Source organism: Lepisosteus platostomus, chromosome 8 (genome assembly GCF_059453375.1).
Source record: "Lepisosteus platostomus isolate fLepPlt1 chromosome 8, fLepPlt1.hap1, whole genome shotgun sequence".
Taxonomy (NCBI): Eukaryota; Metazoa; Chordata; class Actinopteri; order Semionotiformes; family Lepisosteidae; genus Lepisosteus; species Lepisosteus platostomus.
In genome coordinates this window covers 18244801-18260363 of record NC_142618.1, presented here as the reverse complement: position 1 = coordinate 18260363, position 15563 = coordinate 18244801, and the positions used below count along the sequence as shown (strand labels likewise).

Sequence of the window (15563 nt, the reverse complement as noted above, 5' to 3'; positions counted from 1 at the left end):
GAAGAGGAGGAGGAAGAGTCAGACGAACCTGGACAAGACGCGTAGACGGCAGTTTATATCCTTCGCGCCGGGGCTGTGGAGACACGACGCTGCAGAGGGAGAGAGGCGGGAGGACGGAGAGTTACAAACAACACTGAGCGCGGAGCCAGGACGAGGAGGGAGCAGAGAGGGGCCGATATTGGGGGGGTGTATGTTTGTGTGCAAATGTCCAGTGTTTTTTTGGTTTCCCCGAAAGGGCGGAGACGGGAGGAGAGCTGTGAGCTCGCGAGCTGCCCCCCGCGCCCCTCTCGCCCCGCCGCGCGCTGCTTGCTCCTGCTGAGGCAGACGAGCGGAAGAAACGTGTTTCCTCGGATCTTCCTCCGCTCCCTGACGCCTGCAGGTAAGTGCGCCTTCTGTCCCGGCGGACAGCGATGTGCTCCCGCCGCGCTCTCTCTGCGCCCGTCCGGCGCTCGGAGTCTGTAGCTTTCTCCTGCTTTCCCCGCGTCGAGCCCACGGCGGCCGCGGTCCTGCGTGTCCGTCCGAGCAAAACCAGCTCTCTCGCCCGGACGGCTAGAAGCCCTAACAGCGGCCGGAGCGCACGGGAGCGGGGAAACCCGTGATGGGAGTGCACGGCCCTGTCCGCCGGGGTCCCGTAGGTGCTGCCGCCCCCGCGGCAGGCTGGGAGAGCTACGGGCGAGCTCCCGCCACTGGCGCAGAGGGACACACGGCATCTCCAGAGTCTCCTCTCTACTGGACACACTGTATTAACTGTGTTTATGCACTGTAGTGTCCAGTCAGTGTGTCTGTACTGTATTAACCCCTCTCTCTCTCAGTGCAGTGTTAATGTCCTGTAGTGTCCAGTCAGTGTGTCTGTACTGTATTAACCCCTCTCTCTCTCAGTGCAGTGTTAATGTCCTGTAGTGTCCAGTCAGTGTGTCTGTACTGTATTAACCTGTCTCTCTCTCTCAGTGCAGTGATGGCAGTCTCTATCTCTCGTGACCTCTCAGTGACGCTGACAGACAGCAGTAATGACAAGCTGGCAGACAGACAGTGGCTGGTGAAGGAGAGTATAGCGAGAGGAGAGCCCAAGGCCCTCGGGGTAAGTCACCCGCCGTGACTAGGTGCACCAGTAACACCTGTGCTGCTGTCCTCACCCTTGTTCTGACTGCTGTGGTGTAGTAGTGTTGCGGGTAGCAGCAGTACTCAGTGAGAGGAGCAGGAACAGCGGACATTACACTGGAACACCAGAGAGAGGAGCTGGAGAGAGGAGCAGCAGTGACAGGAGCCGTAGAGAGAGGGGCAGCAGTGAGAGGAGAAGGGACTGAGAGGGGCAGCAGTGAGAGGAGAAGGGACTGAGAGGGGCAGCAGTGAGAGGAGCTGTGGAGAGAGGAGCAGCAGTGAGAGGAGCTGTAGAGAAAGGAGCAGCAGTGAGAGGAGCTGTAGAGAAAGGAGCAGCAGTGAGAGGAGCTATAGTGAGAAGTGGAGCAGTGAAAGGAGCTGTAGAGAAAGGAGCAGTGAGAGAAGAAGGGACTGAGAGGAGCTGTGGAGAAAGGAGCTGTAGTGAGAGGAGCAGCAGTGAGAGGGGCAGCATTGGGAGGAGCTGTAGAGAGAGGAGCAGCAGTGAGTGGAGCTGTAGAGAAAGGAGCAGCAGTGAGAGGAGCTATAGTGAGAAGTGAAGCAGTGAAAGGAGCTGTAGAGAAAGGAGCAGTGAGAGAAGAAGGGACTGAGAGGAGCTGTGGAGAAAGGAGCTGTAGTGAGAGGAGCAGCAGTGAGAGGGGCAGCATTGGGAGGAGCTGTAGAGAGAGGAGCAGCAGTGAGTGGAGCTGTAGAGAAAGGAGCAGCAGTGAGAGGAGCTGTAGTGAGAAGTGAAGCAGTGAAAGGAGCTGTAGAGAAAGGAGCAGTGAGAGAAGAAGGGACTGAGAGGAGCTGTGGAGAAAGGAGCTGTAGTGAGAGGAGCAGCAGTGAGAGGGGCAGCATTGGGAGGAGCTGTAGAGAGAGGAGCAGCAGTGAGTGGAGCTGTAGAGAAAGGAGCAGCAGTGAGAGGAGCTGTAGTGAGAAGTGAAGCAGTGAAAGGAGCTGTAGAGAGAGGAGCAGTGAGAGGAGCAGCAGTGAGATGAGAAGGGATTGGGAGGAGCAGCAGTGAATAGGAGACACCGCGGCGATGGCTGGAATTACAATGAGGACTCTATCTCCCCTCTAGGTGTCGGAGGTGATGGTGGGGGTGCTCGTGATCTGCTTCGCTGCCCCCCTCATGGCCGGCGATGTGACAGAGGTGCTGAACTTCGGCGTGCCCTGGTGGAGTGGGGTCATGGTATGATGAACACCTCGATACTCAGCCCCCAGGAACAGGCAGACATTATCTGGGTTGATCCTTGAGGGGCAAACCCACCTTCCTTCATTTCCTGGTGCATTGTGAGATCCTTAAAGACTTTTCCCTGAACACTTCTTCTCCTAGTCGACCGCTTATGGAATGAAATTGGTTCCAGAGCCCTTTAGATGCCACAAAGCCCTTTGTTTGCAAGGATCTGCTCAGTTGAGTACACAGAGCCCCTGATGCAGGTCTCTTCACGCACTACAAGTCCCATAATGCCCCGCCCATACACTACAATTCCCACTGTGCACCTCTCTCAGTGAGGCACTGCATCGCAGTGTTTTAAATGTCTTTTCTCATGTAGTGGCGGCATGGTGGCGCACTGTTTAGCATTGCAGCCTTGCAGAGCTGGGGCCCTGGGGTCGAGTCTGGACCTGGGGTGCTATTTGCATGGAGTTTGTAGGTTTTCCTTGTGTTTGCGTGGGGTTCTTCCCACGGTCCAAAGGCCTAGTGGCAGGTTAATTGCTTCTGGGGAAAACTGCCCCTGGTGTGAGCCAGTGTGTGTACCCTGCCTTGTGCCCCTGGCTCCCCTGCAGCCCTGGACCGGATGAAGCAGATAGAAAATGGATGGGTGGATTTCTCATGTAACTGCTGACATTTTGACATGTGTTTTTTTTTATTTGTACAGTTCATCGTTTCAGGAGCTGTGGCTATAGTGACGGAGAAGCACACTACTCTCTTGGCTGTGAGTTTGTGTGTTTATGCATGGAAGAGCATTTAAAACAGAGAACAGGAGACACTTCTTTACACAAAGGGTGGTGGGAGTGTGGAACAGGCTGTCCAGCTGTGTTGTTGAAGCCAAAACGCTGGTTTCTTTCAAGACACAGCTGGATGAGATGCTCAGATCAATGAGTTAATAACGATCAAACGGGCTGGATGGGCTGGCAGACCTCATGTGTGTGATCGTGTGTTCTTCCTAGCACTGTGCTTGTCTGCACACATCACCCTCACGAGACAGGAGGTAACAGTATCAGAAGGCGGCTGACCCGGTGTTGGTTCTGGGGTCGTTGAGGGCCGTGTCCGGGGTGTTTCCGGGGTGTGTCCAGGCCGCGGGGGGCACTGACGCACTGTGTGTGTGTTCCAGGTGCAAGTGTGCCTGGCTGCCACCGCCCTGGCCGCGGTCGTGTCCCTGGTGGCCGTGATCATCTACTTCGTGGATCTGTTCAGCAACCCGGAGACGGGCTGCACATCCGACTCCGAGGAGACGGGAGACTGCAATGGTCACCAGCAGTTCGCCACGGTCAGACTGACGTGTGCTGTCCTGTGCGTGACTGTCCTGTGTATCTGTGCGTGACTGTCCTGTGTATCTGTGCGTGACTGTCCTGTGTGTGACTGTACTGTACGTGACTGCAGTGTGACTGTACTGTGTGAGACTGTACTGTGCGTGACTGCAGTGTGACTGTACTGTGCGTGACTGTACTGTGTGTGACTGCAGTGTAACTGTACTGTGCGTGACTGTACTGTGTGTGACTGTACTGTGTATCTGTGTGTGACTGTCCTGTGTGTGACTGTCCTGTGTGTGACTGCAGTGTGACTGTACTGTGTGTGACTGTACTGTGACTGTACTGTGCGTGACTGTACTGTGTGTGACTGCAGTGTGACTGTATTGTGTGTGACTGTACTGTGTGTGACTGCAGTGTGACTGTATTGTGTGTGACTGTACTGTGTGTGACTGTACTGTGCGTGACTGCAGTGTGACTGTACTGTGTGTGACTGTACTGTGCGTGACTGTACTGTGCGTGACTGCACTGCTATGTCAATAATGTACTGTCTTTATCAGGCGTTGTCTCTCTCTGTCAGGCCTTCTCTCGGGGAGTGAAGTCTTCTCTCCTGGTGTTCACGGTGGTTCAGACTGTCATCAGCTTCTTCCTCAGCATCTTCCTCTTCCGAGAGAAGAAGAAGTTCACCCCCTACACGGTATAAGACCAATCTTTCTTCAATGCAGATGTCACCGAATTGTGCTCAGCAGTGCTGCGGGTTCGAGCAGATACCTCACTCCCCTCACTGAAAACCCACCCTCAGCACGCCAGGAGCTGGTTAACACATCTGACCCCCTCCTTCCTGCTGAGCCCTCCATTACCTGATTGGACTCACTAATTGCTTAATTGGACTAGGTGAAGTCTTTCCTCATTCTTGACAAGAGATTTAGACATATAAAGCCTGCTGGACAGCGCCTCCTTGAGGGCTGGAGCTGGGCTCCCCTGCTTTAGAGCACGAGTCTCCCAGGGACCCCACCTGTTGACGTGTCCTGGATCCCAGAGCGTCTGCATCAGGCCCTGTGAGCACGCCCAGGAGGCCCCGCCTTGTCAGACCCAGGGGTGCTTGTGCCTGATCTGTTCTGCGTCTTGTGCAAGCGATCTGTGCGAGTCTAATATTTCCTTTGGCAGATGAGCAGATCTGTGAGCGTCAGTGGGGTATTCATTGCTTTCATTGTGTCCTTCCAGGCTCTGAACCTGAGCGTCCCACCGACTCCCACGACAACCGGATTCCCAGTTATGAACTGAGCAGGGAGAGGAGGGATGCTATTCCGGGACGCGTTACTCTGAATTGTACACAGCAGCCCCAGTACGGATCTAATCTCTCTACGTGTCTATCCCTCCATCCATACACGTGCCTATCAAACTGCCCATTCATTCATCGTCTCTTTGAAGGGTCTGAGGAGATTTCTGTCTCCATCCCACTCATGCCCCTCTCCCTGGGGACCAGCTGTGTCTCAGAGCTGTCCAGTTTGTGTCCCAGTATTGTCATACTCTGTTTGTACTCAGTGTATACAATCTGTCATTATTCTGTATACTCTATTTCATATGTTTCAATAAACTTGATTAATCGTCAATAGTCGCACGCCAACCAGTTCGAATGAGTGGACAGTGTCTCTCCACCTGGCTCTGGATCTAGTTCAAGCTGGGAGCTGCGTCAGCATGCGCAGGCTGCAAAGGAACAAGTAAGAGTTGATTCCAGGGTGAAAAGAGGAGTGTGTCATACCCACAGAAGGTGTTTCTTTTCTTTTCTTTTCAGCATGGAATAAATCTTTACTTGTTCCTTTGCATACTCTGAATCTGCACAACTATATTTATTCATAGGTAACACCCTCTCTGGCCTGAGAACATACCGAATGGTTAATAGCAGTAATACAGTAAGAACATAAAAAAAGGTTGCAAACGAGAGGAGGCCATTCACATCCAGCTTGTCTGGTAGTTTGTATCTGGAAAGAAGCCAGGCTATCGGCTTCAACAACATGGCTTTGGGATCTCGTTCCACACTCCCACCACTCTGTGCGTGAAGGCGTCCCTCCTGTTTTAAATTTTAAATCCACTTCCACATAGTTTCTGTTTGTGTCCTCTGGTGGCCTCATAATCTTCACTGACTAAAGACTAAAGAGATTCAGATGTGTACAACGCAGTACATTCCTTTTAGACTAAAGAGACTCAGTTCCTTCAGCCTGTCAGTGTGGGACGCTCCCTTCAGACCGAAGAGACTCAGTTCCTCCATCCTGTCAGTGTGGGACACTCCCTTCAGACTAAAGAGACTCAGTTCCTTCAGTCTGTCAGAGTGGGACACTCCCTTAAGTCCTGAAATTATGCAATTCTTGCAATTACAGGGATTCTTTTCTTCGACATGATGAATAAAATTGTACTCAGTTAATAAGGCCTTACTACTTACACAATATTAACATAACTTCTTTTGATTTAAAATGTACACTTCTAACTGTATATCCTAGCATTATGTTCGCCTTTTTATTGCATTCCCCACATTATCTGGATAGATACTTGTCTTCATTAAGCATCATTTGCCAGGGGTTAGCTCCATGGAGAATTTTATCTAAAACTTACTGAGACTCTTTTGCTGCTTCTACGGTGTTTTGAAAGTAGTAGAGTAGTTTACTAAGCAGTAAATTCTCAGAGCTCAGGGGGTTTGCTCCCTGCATGTAACACACTGCACTAACTTGGACAAACCCTAATCTAAGGCAAAGCAGAGGCGTAATTTGAATGAGTTCGAGTCACAGGTGTAACTGGCTTTGAGGATCTTTTAGTGCCAACACATGAATTCTTAGGTTATGAATAATAATAACAATTCCTTACAGTTATATAGCACATTTTCTGGACACTCCACTCAGCGCTTTAAAGGTAATGGGGACTCCCCTCCACCACCACCAGTGTGCAGCCCCACCTGGATGATGCAACGGCAGCCATAGTGCGCCAGAACGCTCACCACACATCAGGAGGAGAACAGAGTGATGAAGCCAGTTTATAGATGGGGATTATTAGGAGGTCATGATGGGTAAAGGCCAGGGGGAAATTTTTCAAGGACACCAGGCTGACACCCCTACTCTTTTCAAGAAACACCCTGGAATTTTTACTGACCACAGGGAGTCAGGACCTCAGTTTTATGTCTCAACTGAAGGACGGCACCTTTTTACAGTATAGTGTCCCCATCACTATACTGGGGCATTAGGACCCACATGGACTGTAGGGTGAGCGCCCCCTGCTGGCCCAACTAACACCTCTTCCAGCAGCAGCCTTAGCTTTCCCAGGAGTCTCGTCTCCAGGTAGACAGGGAGCTGGGACCCCGGGGGCTGAGGGTGGAGACTGGGGAGGGAGGCGGGCACCGTCACCATACGGTGTGGGACCTGTTTCTGCCACAGAAGGAACACTGGCAGGAGCAGGACCATGGCTAGCGAGGGCTGTGAACTAGGGTCTGAGACCAGATGTGGACTGAAGCTACATATTTCTGTAGGACAATGTGGAGAGGAGAGGAGGAGAGCTGTGGGCAGGACGCCTGTGTGGGACAATGTGAGGAGGAGAGGAGGAGAGCTGTGGGCAGGATGCCTGCGTGGGACAATGAGGAGAGGAGAGGAGGAGAGCTGTGGGCAGGACGCCTGTGTGGGACAGTATGAAGAGGAGAGCTGTGGGCAGGACGCCTGTGTGGGACAATGTGAAGAGGAGAGGAGGAGAGCTGTGGGCAGGACGCCTGTGTGGGACAATGTGAAGAGGACAGGAGGAGAGCTGTGGGCAGGACGCCTGTGTGGGACAGTATGAAGAGGAGAGGAAGAGAGCTGTGGGCAGGACACCTTTGTGGAGAGGAGAAGAGGAGAGGGCAGTCACACATAAAACATACAACCGCAACTCCGATCTCAATGGCTTTGATAATTTACTCCAGGTGTTGAGCTGCCTGGACAGTTCACTCTTCTTATTATTGCCTAAGTTTTTTAAGGCCTCTAGATAAGGCATCTAGCCTCCTCCTTCTCCCACTTAACCTAACCTTAATGTAAAACAATTCTATCGATTGGGTACAAACAAACTACATTAACCATGAGCTCTCGGGACTCTGGGTCCTCTACTTCCTGCGGCATTGAATCCTGGGAATTGTCGTCCTTGTAAACGCGAAAGTGATTTCGAAAACAATGCTCTCCATTTTGAGAAATGAAGATGACATTCATTTATAGTTTTCCTTTTTGATCCTTTTGATGTATTATTTCTAAAAAAAGATTAACCCAATTTTCGGTTCCGCACCACCTCTTCCTCCCGTAAATACAATCTGGTCGGGACCTTCCACCCGATCAGGGGAATTTCTTCGAACAGCTGATCTTCAGGACGGCCCAAATCATCGTCCACAATGGGGTCGTCAAGGAGCATGTTTTCGACGGCCTTCCTGGGAAATATACAGAAATGAGTCAAAGCAATAGAATTTGAAATATGTGCTAAGCTACAGTAAGGTGGGGAGCGACTTATTTTTACAGTTTAAGTGTCGCTTCAGCTGTGCTTTGGTGAGATGGACACCCCTCCATCGCCAGAGCGCAGTGGTCTCGCCTGAGGACGGAAGTGGTTTCGGTTTCGGCTCGGTGGAGGTGCAGGCGAACCCGCAGGTCCGGCGCGCGTTTCTGAGCTGGCAGCGCCCAGCGTGGTTCCGTGTGTTGTAAGATTGAGAAATCAATATTGTACTTCAACTCATCGCGACCCGTCGCTGAAGCGGGGCGGCTGTAGCGCCGCCGGGATCGCTAGGGTCGCTGTCAGGAATGCCTGACTCACGGTGACGTTAGCGATGGCATTTCGAGACGGGACGGCGTGAATGTGTTTAAAGCTTTTGTTTCGTCGCTTTTACGAACCAATTCATAGGTTATTTCTTTCTGGACCGACGCGGGGATTGTGTATCTACTTGTTGTGCTGATCTGCAGCTAGTTTATGTGGATTTCATGATATCACTTCCGAGAATTACTTGTTTTTCTGTGTTAATTCGTCATACACTATTTTGTTTTTATTCATTTTCTGCTTTATATTGTGTCATGATAAAAAACCTCAATTTGGAATAGCGTACAAAAAGATCACTGTCGAAAACAGATTTATTGCGGTAATTCAGTACCGCAGAGTGGCTTGAATTAGGACCTTTGTATTCGGGTTAACTGCCACCTGTTAAAAAGGAGTCATTGTGTGTTTTTTATTACTGTTATTGGGCATATTATTTATTTTCTATACCTCTCGATGGACTTGTGACGAAGACAGCGGACGTCATAGGTAACCGACATTTTTATTGTAGAAAATGTATTTTGTTATGGAACTGTTTATGTAAATATTTATCACAATATTCAGACTCAACACTGAGGAACATTCAGTAAAAATGTCATCACATTTGTTTTTGCCTTTAGTCGTGATTTTCTCAAGTTTTTGAAAAATCTTACAGTACTCCTTTGTTTATGAACAGTAAAAACATTATAAGAAAGTCACTTAAGTGTTCTAATATAATGAAAGTGGGCGTGTCTGTTGTGATTGACAGGCAGGCTGACCAATGGAGAAGCTGCGAGAACTCAGTCACGCGGAGCTTCAAGCTCTACTGGACAACCAGGAGAAGTTGGAGTCACTGGTGCTGGAGTCTGATGAGGTAAGAGGTCACAGCACCAACCACAGAGAAGATTAACATTAATGCAGAGTTCATGCAGTATATGTATTGTATTAACTGTGGTGTCCAGTCAGTGTGTCTGGACTGTATTAACCCCTCTCTCAGTGCAGTGTTAATGTACTGGAGTGTCCAGTCAGTGTGTCTGGACTGTATTAACCCCTCTCTCTCAGTGCAGTGTTAATGTCCTGTAGTGTCCAGTCAGTGTGTCTGGACTGTATTAACCCCTCTCTCTCAGTGCAGTGTTAATGTCCTGTAGTGTCCAGTCAGTGTGTCTGGACTGTGTTAACCCCTCTCTCAGTGCAGTTTTAATGTCCTGTAGTGTCCAGTCAGTGTGTCTGGACTGTGTTAACCCCTCTCTCTCAGTGCAGTGTTAATGTCCTGTAATAATAATAATAATAAACTTTATTTTATATAGCGCCTTTAAAGGTGGCTTCTCAAAGCGCTTTACAGGATGACAATAACAATAAATAAGAAGACTACAACAATAAATAAGAAAAATTTCACAAGACAGGACACAATTATAATTACAGCAATACAACAATAACAATAGAGGAGACCGTGGAAGATGGTATTAAGAAGAGCAGAGGGGTGAAGAATGGAACCAGTTAAGTAAAGGCTTTTCTGAAAAGGAGGGTTTTGAGTCTGGATTTGAAGGAGTTTAGAGAAGGTGACTCTCTAATATCCTTGGGCAAGGAGTTCCAGAGCTTGGGGGCATAGCAGGAGAAGGCCCTGTCGCCCATACAATGTAGACGGGCTTGGGGGACAGTAAGGAGGGCAGAATTTGAAGAGCGGAGGTTGCGAGGTGGGGAGTAGGGCGATAAAAGTTCAGACAGGTATTGAGGTGCCAAGCCATGTAAAGCCTTGTAGGTGAGCATGAGGATTTTAAAGTCTACGCGGAATTTGACCGGAAGCCAGTGCAAGGACTCCAGGATAGGAGTAATGTGAACACTTGCACTAGATCTGGTCAGGATTCTGGCTGCTGAATTTTGGACATACTGCAGCTTGTTCAGAGTAGATTTAGATACCTCAGTGAGTAGAGCATTACAGTAGTCAATTCGAGAGAATACAAATATGTTGATCAGCTTTTCAGCCACAGTTAATGATAGCATAGGGCGTAGTCTTGCGATATTTCTAAGGTGAAAAAAAGATGTTTTGACAGTATGCTGTACATGTGGGTCGAATGTTAAGCCAGAATCGAATATAACCCCAAGGTTTTTCAATTTTGATTGGAGACAGGACTGGCTTTGCGAAGTTGATGGGGGGTACCAATAAGCATGACTTCAGTCTTGTCACAGTTAAGATGAAGGAAGTTTTGAGTCATCCAAATTTTTATGTCAGAGATGCAATTAGATAGAATAGAGACAGCCACATCAGTGTCGGGTTTGGTATGGATGTATATTTGAGTATCGTCAGCGTAAAAATGAAAGCTGAGGCCATGTGATCTTAAAAGCTGACCAAGTGGGAACATGTAAATGCTGAAGAGCAAGGGGCCCAGTACTGTAGTGTCCAGTCAGTCAGTGTGTCTGGACTGTATTAACCCCTCTCTCTCAGTTTAGTGTTAATGTACTGTAGTGTCCAGTCAGTGTGTCTGGACTGTGTTAACCCCTCTCTCTCCTTCAGGTACAGTCCATACAGCTGGAGAGGGAGATGTGTTTGGCCTCCAACCGCAGTCTGGCAGAGAGAAACCTGGAGCTCCGGCCCAGGCTGGAGGAGGGGCGGGAGAGACTGGGAGAGAGATACAGAGAGCTGAGGGAGTTGCATGACCGCTACAGGGGCTGCTGCCAGGAAAGAGGTAAGAGCGAGACAAGAGAGACGGAGAACGAGTCTCACTTCTCTTGCCTCTGCAAGCAGTTCCCCAGGGTCAGAGAGACAGGAGGATCTAAGGAGGCCTGCAGAATTGTGACGCACTAAGTATTTCAAGCCTTTCAGTCCTGCTGCAGACCCAGAGAGACGGATTAAAGCAGTATTAGACCTGATTAGCCGATGTCAGATCTTCATCCTGTAGATCTCACAGGTCCTTTTACATGTCTAGTGACTGAAAATAAAGTGCAGTTTAAGATCTAAAAAAGAGTGGCAAAGGTGTAATACAGGAACCCTACAGATCAGATAACAGCTGTTTTAGAGCAGGTCTCTGTGTAAATGTTGTTTAAACTGCGTGCTGTGCTGCTGTATTCCCTGGTCAGTCCTGTAACTGCTGTGGGTGAGCTGGTGGGACCTTGTCACAGCACTCAGTCTGTTTCTGAGCAGCTCTAGGACAGGGGAGGGGGAGACGGAGAGAGGGCAGTGAGGAGACACTGATCCAGTGTTAATACAGTCACTGTTTCCAGTCAGATTTTTATTGGTGTCTGAACACCAGTTTAATCCAGACACAGTGCCTGTGTTCACACCTGCATCTGTATCAACACAGGCAGTGTGTCTGGATTAAGTTGGTGTCCTGACACTGGTTCAAGTGTATAGTCTGAACCTGTATAATTCAGATGCAGTGATTTGTCAGTGCCCTAAATGGATGCCTGTCTGTGTGTATCTGCAATAATGAAAGGACTCACTAGGCATTGAGGTCTTGGCCACACTTTGGTAAAAGAGCACTGTAATAAACTCTCTCTGCAGACAATAAGCTCAGTCAGTTCTCTCCAGAGGTGGTCTTCTTGAAGCTGGAGGCAGAGGGCGCTACTGTTGAGACAGAGTCCGAGGTGAGCTGCTGTTGCCTCTTTTTTGTATCTCCTGTTTGCAGTTTATATCTCTGTCTCTTTCTACCCCTCTCTCTCAGTGCAGTGTTAATGTCCTGTAGTGTCCAGTCAGTGTGTCTGGACTGTATTAACCCCTCTCTCTCAGTGCAGTGTTAATGTCCTGGAGTGTCCAGTCAGTGTGTCTGGACTGTATTAACCCCTCTCTCTCAGTGCAGTGTTAATGTCCTGGAGTGTCCAGTCAGTGTGTCTGGACTGTATTAACCCCTCTCTCTCAGTGCAGTGTTAATGTCCTGTAGTGTCCAGTCAGTGTGTCTGGACTGTATTAACCCCTCTCTCTCAGTGCAGTGTTAATGTCCTGTAGTTTCCAGTCAGTGTGTCTGGACTGTATTAACCCCTCTCTCTCAGTGCAGTGTTAATGTCCTGTAGTGTCCAGTCAGTGTGTCTGGACTGTATTAACCCCTCTCTCTCAGTGCAGTGTTAATGTCCTGTAGTGTCCAGTCAGTGTGTCTGGACTGTATTAACCTCTCTCTCTCTCTCAGGCTCTGGCAGATCAGTTTCTTGAGGGCCAGCTGGCTCTGGACTCTTTCCTTGACCAGTTCCACTCTAAGCGCTGCCTGGCTCACAGCAGGAGAGTGCGGATAGAGAAACTGCAGGACATCCTGCGCCAGAAAAGAGAAGGAGGGGGTGGCGCGACGCGTCCAGCGGAGATGACATCACAATCACGCGCCTGTGATCCGTTTTCCTGGAAACCGCAAGAATCCCCACAGCTGCAACAGAAGCAGGAAGACTTTCAGCCAGCGGCAGAAGTCTCGTTCCCCAGCTCTCAGCCAGGCCCCCCTCCGCCAGCACCCAGCTCTGGCCCCTTCCCATCTCCCGCGCTCCCGTACCCCTCCTCCCCACAAAAATCTCAAGCCCAGGGCCCCACTGCCCAAGGCCCCTTGCCCGCCGTTCCATTCCCTGCCCAGGCCTGCCAAGGACCACCTTCTGTGGGCCCCGGATTCAACCCAGGCCCAGGCTTCCCTCCCCATCCAGGCCCAGGCCCTGGTTTTGGGCCTTCGGCCTGCCCTTACCCCGTTCAACAAGGTTTCCCAGTTCCCCCACCTCAGTTTGGTCAGTTTAACCCCAGTTACCCCTGTCCTTACCCCTCTCCTGGGTACTCTTACCCACCTAATCCGAATGTAGCGCCTCACCAGTCTCCTACTGCTCGGCCTGGCTGCTATAGACCCAGCTATGGCATGCCACAGCCTTACTCCTAAGCAGAATTTTACTTCAGCAGCATTGTATTGGGACTTTTGTGACATAGCTAACATGTGAAAACATGTACTGTACACTCTCTTTATGTAATAGACTGAAAATTCAACATAATGAAGATTCGTGTGTAAACCATTCTGTTGGCGAAGCCCTTTGTATTTAAAACTCATGTTATTTAATTGGGATCTGTCCTTTCTTGCTGCGCAGTGGTTATTTGTGTCGGGGCCGTGGTCTGACGGGGCTCTTTGTAGTTGTTTTCTGGTTCAGTGACATTGCTGCTTACAGGCCAGGAGACACGAGTCCCAGTAGGTTTGATATTTTTCAGGGCAGAAGCTGTTTTTGGACTCCGGACAGGAGCATTTAAAGCTGAGAGCAGGAGGCAGTTCTTTACACAAAGGGTAGTGGGAGTGTGGAACAGGCTCCCCAGCTGTGTTGTTGAAGCCGATCCCCCGGCTTCTCTCAAGGGAACAGCTGAGTGATCGTTGGATCAATTAACTACTAACGACCAAACGAGCTGGTTGGGCCGGGTGTCCTGCTCTCGTTTGTCTTGTTCTTCTGACTCCTCCTCTCAAGCCCTGCATGAGCCAGACTCGGACTTACTGTGCACCCTGGGCCTGTGTCTTCACAAGGCCTGCTCTGGGGGGGCGTGTCGGTACGCAGGGCCCCCTGAATTCCCTGCTGATTGGGGAGGAAACGCCCGGGGAGCTGTCAGGCTGGCGTGCCTGCGCGAGAGGAGAGAGGCGAGGGGTCGACGAGTTGGCTTCAGTGTTTAAAATACAGCGATCAACGGCATGCGCTTTGTTTGTGAACTTTCCTGAATCGGCTGCAGTCCCTGTGGGTGTTTGTGAACGACAGGGGCAGTAAGGGGTCAATTCCTCGGGACGAGCACAAGGAAGGATCTCAGTGTTTCGGCTGTGGAGCTTCTTCAGGTGTGTGATGGAGGCTCCACAGTTCACGGCCAGAGCCAGCGCTCATTGATGCAGCTCTCCTCTCGGGACATTTCTGAATCATAAATAATGATGTCCTGCTGTTGTCCGCTGGACAGCTCAGTTCAGAGCATTCCTTCCCAGTCTGCGCCTTTGGAGAGGAAGAGGAGGGAGAGCTGGCACCCTTCCCCACCTGCGCTGGCGGAGAGGAAGAGGAGGGAGAGCCGGCGCCCTTCCTCACCTGTGCCGTCGGAGAGGACGAGGAGGGAGAGCCGGTGCTCTTCCTTGCCTGAGTCATCACAGAGGAAGAGGAGGGAGAGCTGGCACCATTCCCCGCCTGCACCGTCGAGGAGGGAGAGCCGGCGCCCTTCCTCACCTGTGCTGTCGGAGAGGAAGAGTACGAGACTGAGTAATTAATCAACCCCTCGGTTTGGTGACATCAGATGAACCTGCTCCTGCAGTCGGGCCACGTGACCTCTGTGTACATGCCTAGATAACCACTGGGAGCTGAGCTCAAGAGACAGGAGGAGTCCTGCTCTCCTTTTGCAGCTGGGCCTTGCTGCTGGACCTCGGCGCCCTTGTGTGGCGGGGGGAGGGGGCATGGCGTCCAGCCACATTAAAATGAGCAGCTGTGAAAGAACACACCTGAGACCGGATTAAGAGTGGGCAGAGGGGTGCAAGATCTGCGGCAGGTGCTCCTCTAGAAGACTGGGATTAATCCCGAGCAGAATGTGAGGTGCTGTGGACATTGCATGTGTTTTAGAGGCTGATTATACTGTACTAGTATCAGAGAGACAGGCTGCATACACTGTTCACACCTGGGCAATCAAGATACAGCACTACAGCTGGTATATGTAGTGTTCAGTCAGTGTGTCCATACTGTATTAACCCCTCTCTCTCAGTGCAGTGTTAATGTACTGTAGTGTCCAGTCAGTGTGTCTGGACTGTATTAACCCCTCTCTCTCAGTGCAGTGTTAATGTACTGGAGTGTCCAGTCAGTGTGTCTGGACTGTATTAACCCCTCTCTCTCAGTGCAGTGTTAATGTCCTGGGGTGTCCAGTCAGTGTGTCTGGACTGTATTAACCCCTCTCTCTCTCAGTGCAGTGTTAATGTACTGGAGTGTCCAGTCAGTGTGTCTGGACTGTATTAACCACCCTCTTTCTCTCAGTGCACTCAGTGTTGGTACTTTAATAATAATCCCCTTTTGAGAATAATCCAAGCTAAACAGTGCTTTTTTCAAAAAGGTTTTATTACAAACTTTTTACAAGGTCTTCATTTCAGTACTAAAATAACTGACAAAACCTTTAACCCTTAAACTTTAAAATAAAATTCAATTTCTAAACATACACACAAGCACACAGTTCTCAAAATGACCTCATTTTATACCAGTTACTCATTTTGCTAACAAACTAGTTTTACCATCAATCACCTTCAACATCCTGTCCAATTCAGTGCTGC

The 15563-nt window shown here is 50.0% G+C and overlaps 2 protein-coding genes across 10 annotated transcripts; both read left to right on the top strand.

Moving 5' to 3' along the window:
- The first annotated feature begins 15 nt into the window (after positions 1-15).
- On the top strand, positions 16-5183 carry tmem176 (transmembrane protein 176). Of its 2 annotated transcripts, none has more exons than XM_088644364.1 (7): positions 16-379; positions 954-1078; positions 2180-2290; positions 2979-3035; positions 3435-3590; positions 4151-4267; positions 4795-5183. In XM_088644364.1, the coding sequence occupies exons 1-7, from the start codon at positions 205-207 to the stop codon at positions 4852-4854; spliced, it is 801 nt and encodes a 266-aa protein (XP_088500490.1). In that variant the 5' UTR covers positions 16-204; the 3' UTR covers positions 4855-5183. The 2 variants fall into 2 exon arrangements, with proteins under 2 accessions (XP_088500490.1, XP_088500491.1); XM_088644365.1 differs by having other exon boundaries at positions 240-379; positions 949-1078.
- Positions 5184-7792: 2609 nt separating this feature from the next.
- Positions 7793-13358, top strand: vps37c (VPS37C subunit of ESCRT-I). 8 transcript variants are annotated; one of them, XM_088644334.1, is made up of 6 exons: positions 8121-8213; positions 8844-8859; positions 9119-9223; positions 10862-11033; positions 11849-11931; positions 12468-13358. In XM_088644334.1, exons 3-6 carry the CDS (start codon positions 9131-9133, stop codon positions 13182-13184), a joined length of 1065 nt encoding a protein of 354 aa, XP_088500460.1. In that variant the 5' UTR covers positions 8121-8213; positions 8844-8859; positions 9119-9130; the 3' UTR covers positions 13185-13358. The 8 variants fall into 8 exon arrangements, with proteins under 8 accessions (XP_088500465.1, XP_088500460.1, XP_088500464.1 ...); XM_088644335.1 differs by having other exon boundaries at positions 8161-8263; XM_088644336.1 differs by having other exon boundaries at positions 8168-8213; positions 8848-8859.
- The last annotated feature ends 2205 nt before the right edge of the window (positions 13359-15563 follow it).

Coding starts and splice junctions, on each gene's coding strand:
- tmem176 (XM_088644364.1), top strand. CDS start 205: ATGTCCAGTGTTTTTTTGGTTTCCCCGAAAGGGCGGAGACGGGAGGAG. Junction 1,079..2,179: donor GAGAGCCCAAGGCCCTCGGG/GTAAGTCACCCG, acceptor TCTCCCCTCTAG/GTGTCGGAGGTGATGGTGGG. Junction 2,291..2,978: donor CCTGGTGGAGTGGGGTCATG/GTATGATGAACA, acceptor TTATTTGTACAG/TTCATCGTTTCAGGAGCTGT.
- vps37c (XM_088644339.1), top strand. CDS start 9,131: ATGGAGAAGCTGCGAGAACTCAGTCACGCGGAGCTTCAAGCTCTACTG. Junction 9,224..10,861: donor TGGTGCTGGAGTCTGATGAG/GTAAGAGGTCAC, acceptor TCTCTCCTTCAG/GTACAGTCCATACAGCTGGA. Junction 11,932..12,467: donor CTGTTGAGACAGAGTCCGAG/GTGAGCTGCTGT, acceptor TCTCTCTCTCAG/GCTCTGGCAGATCAGTTTCT.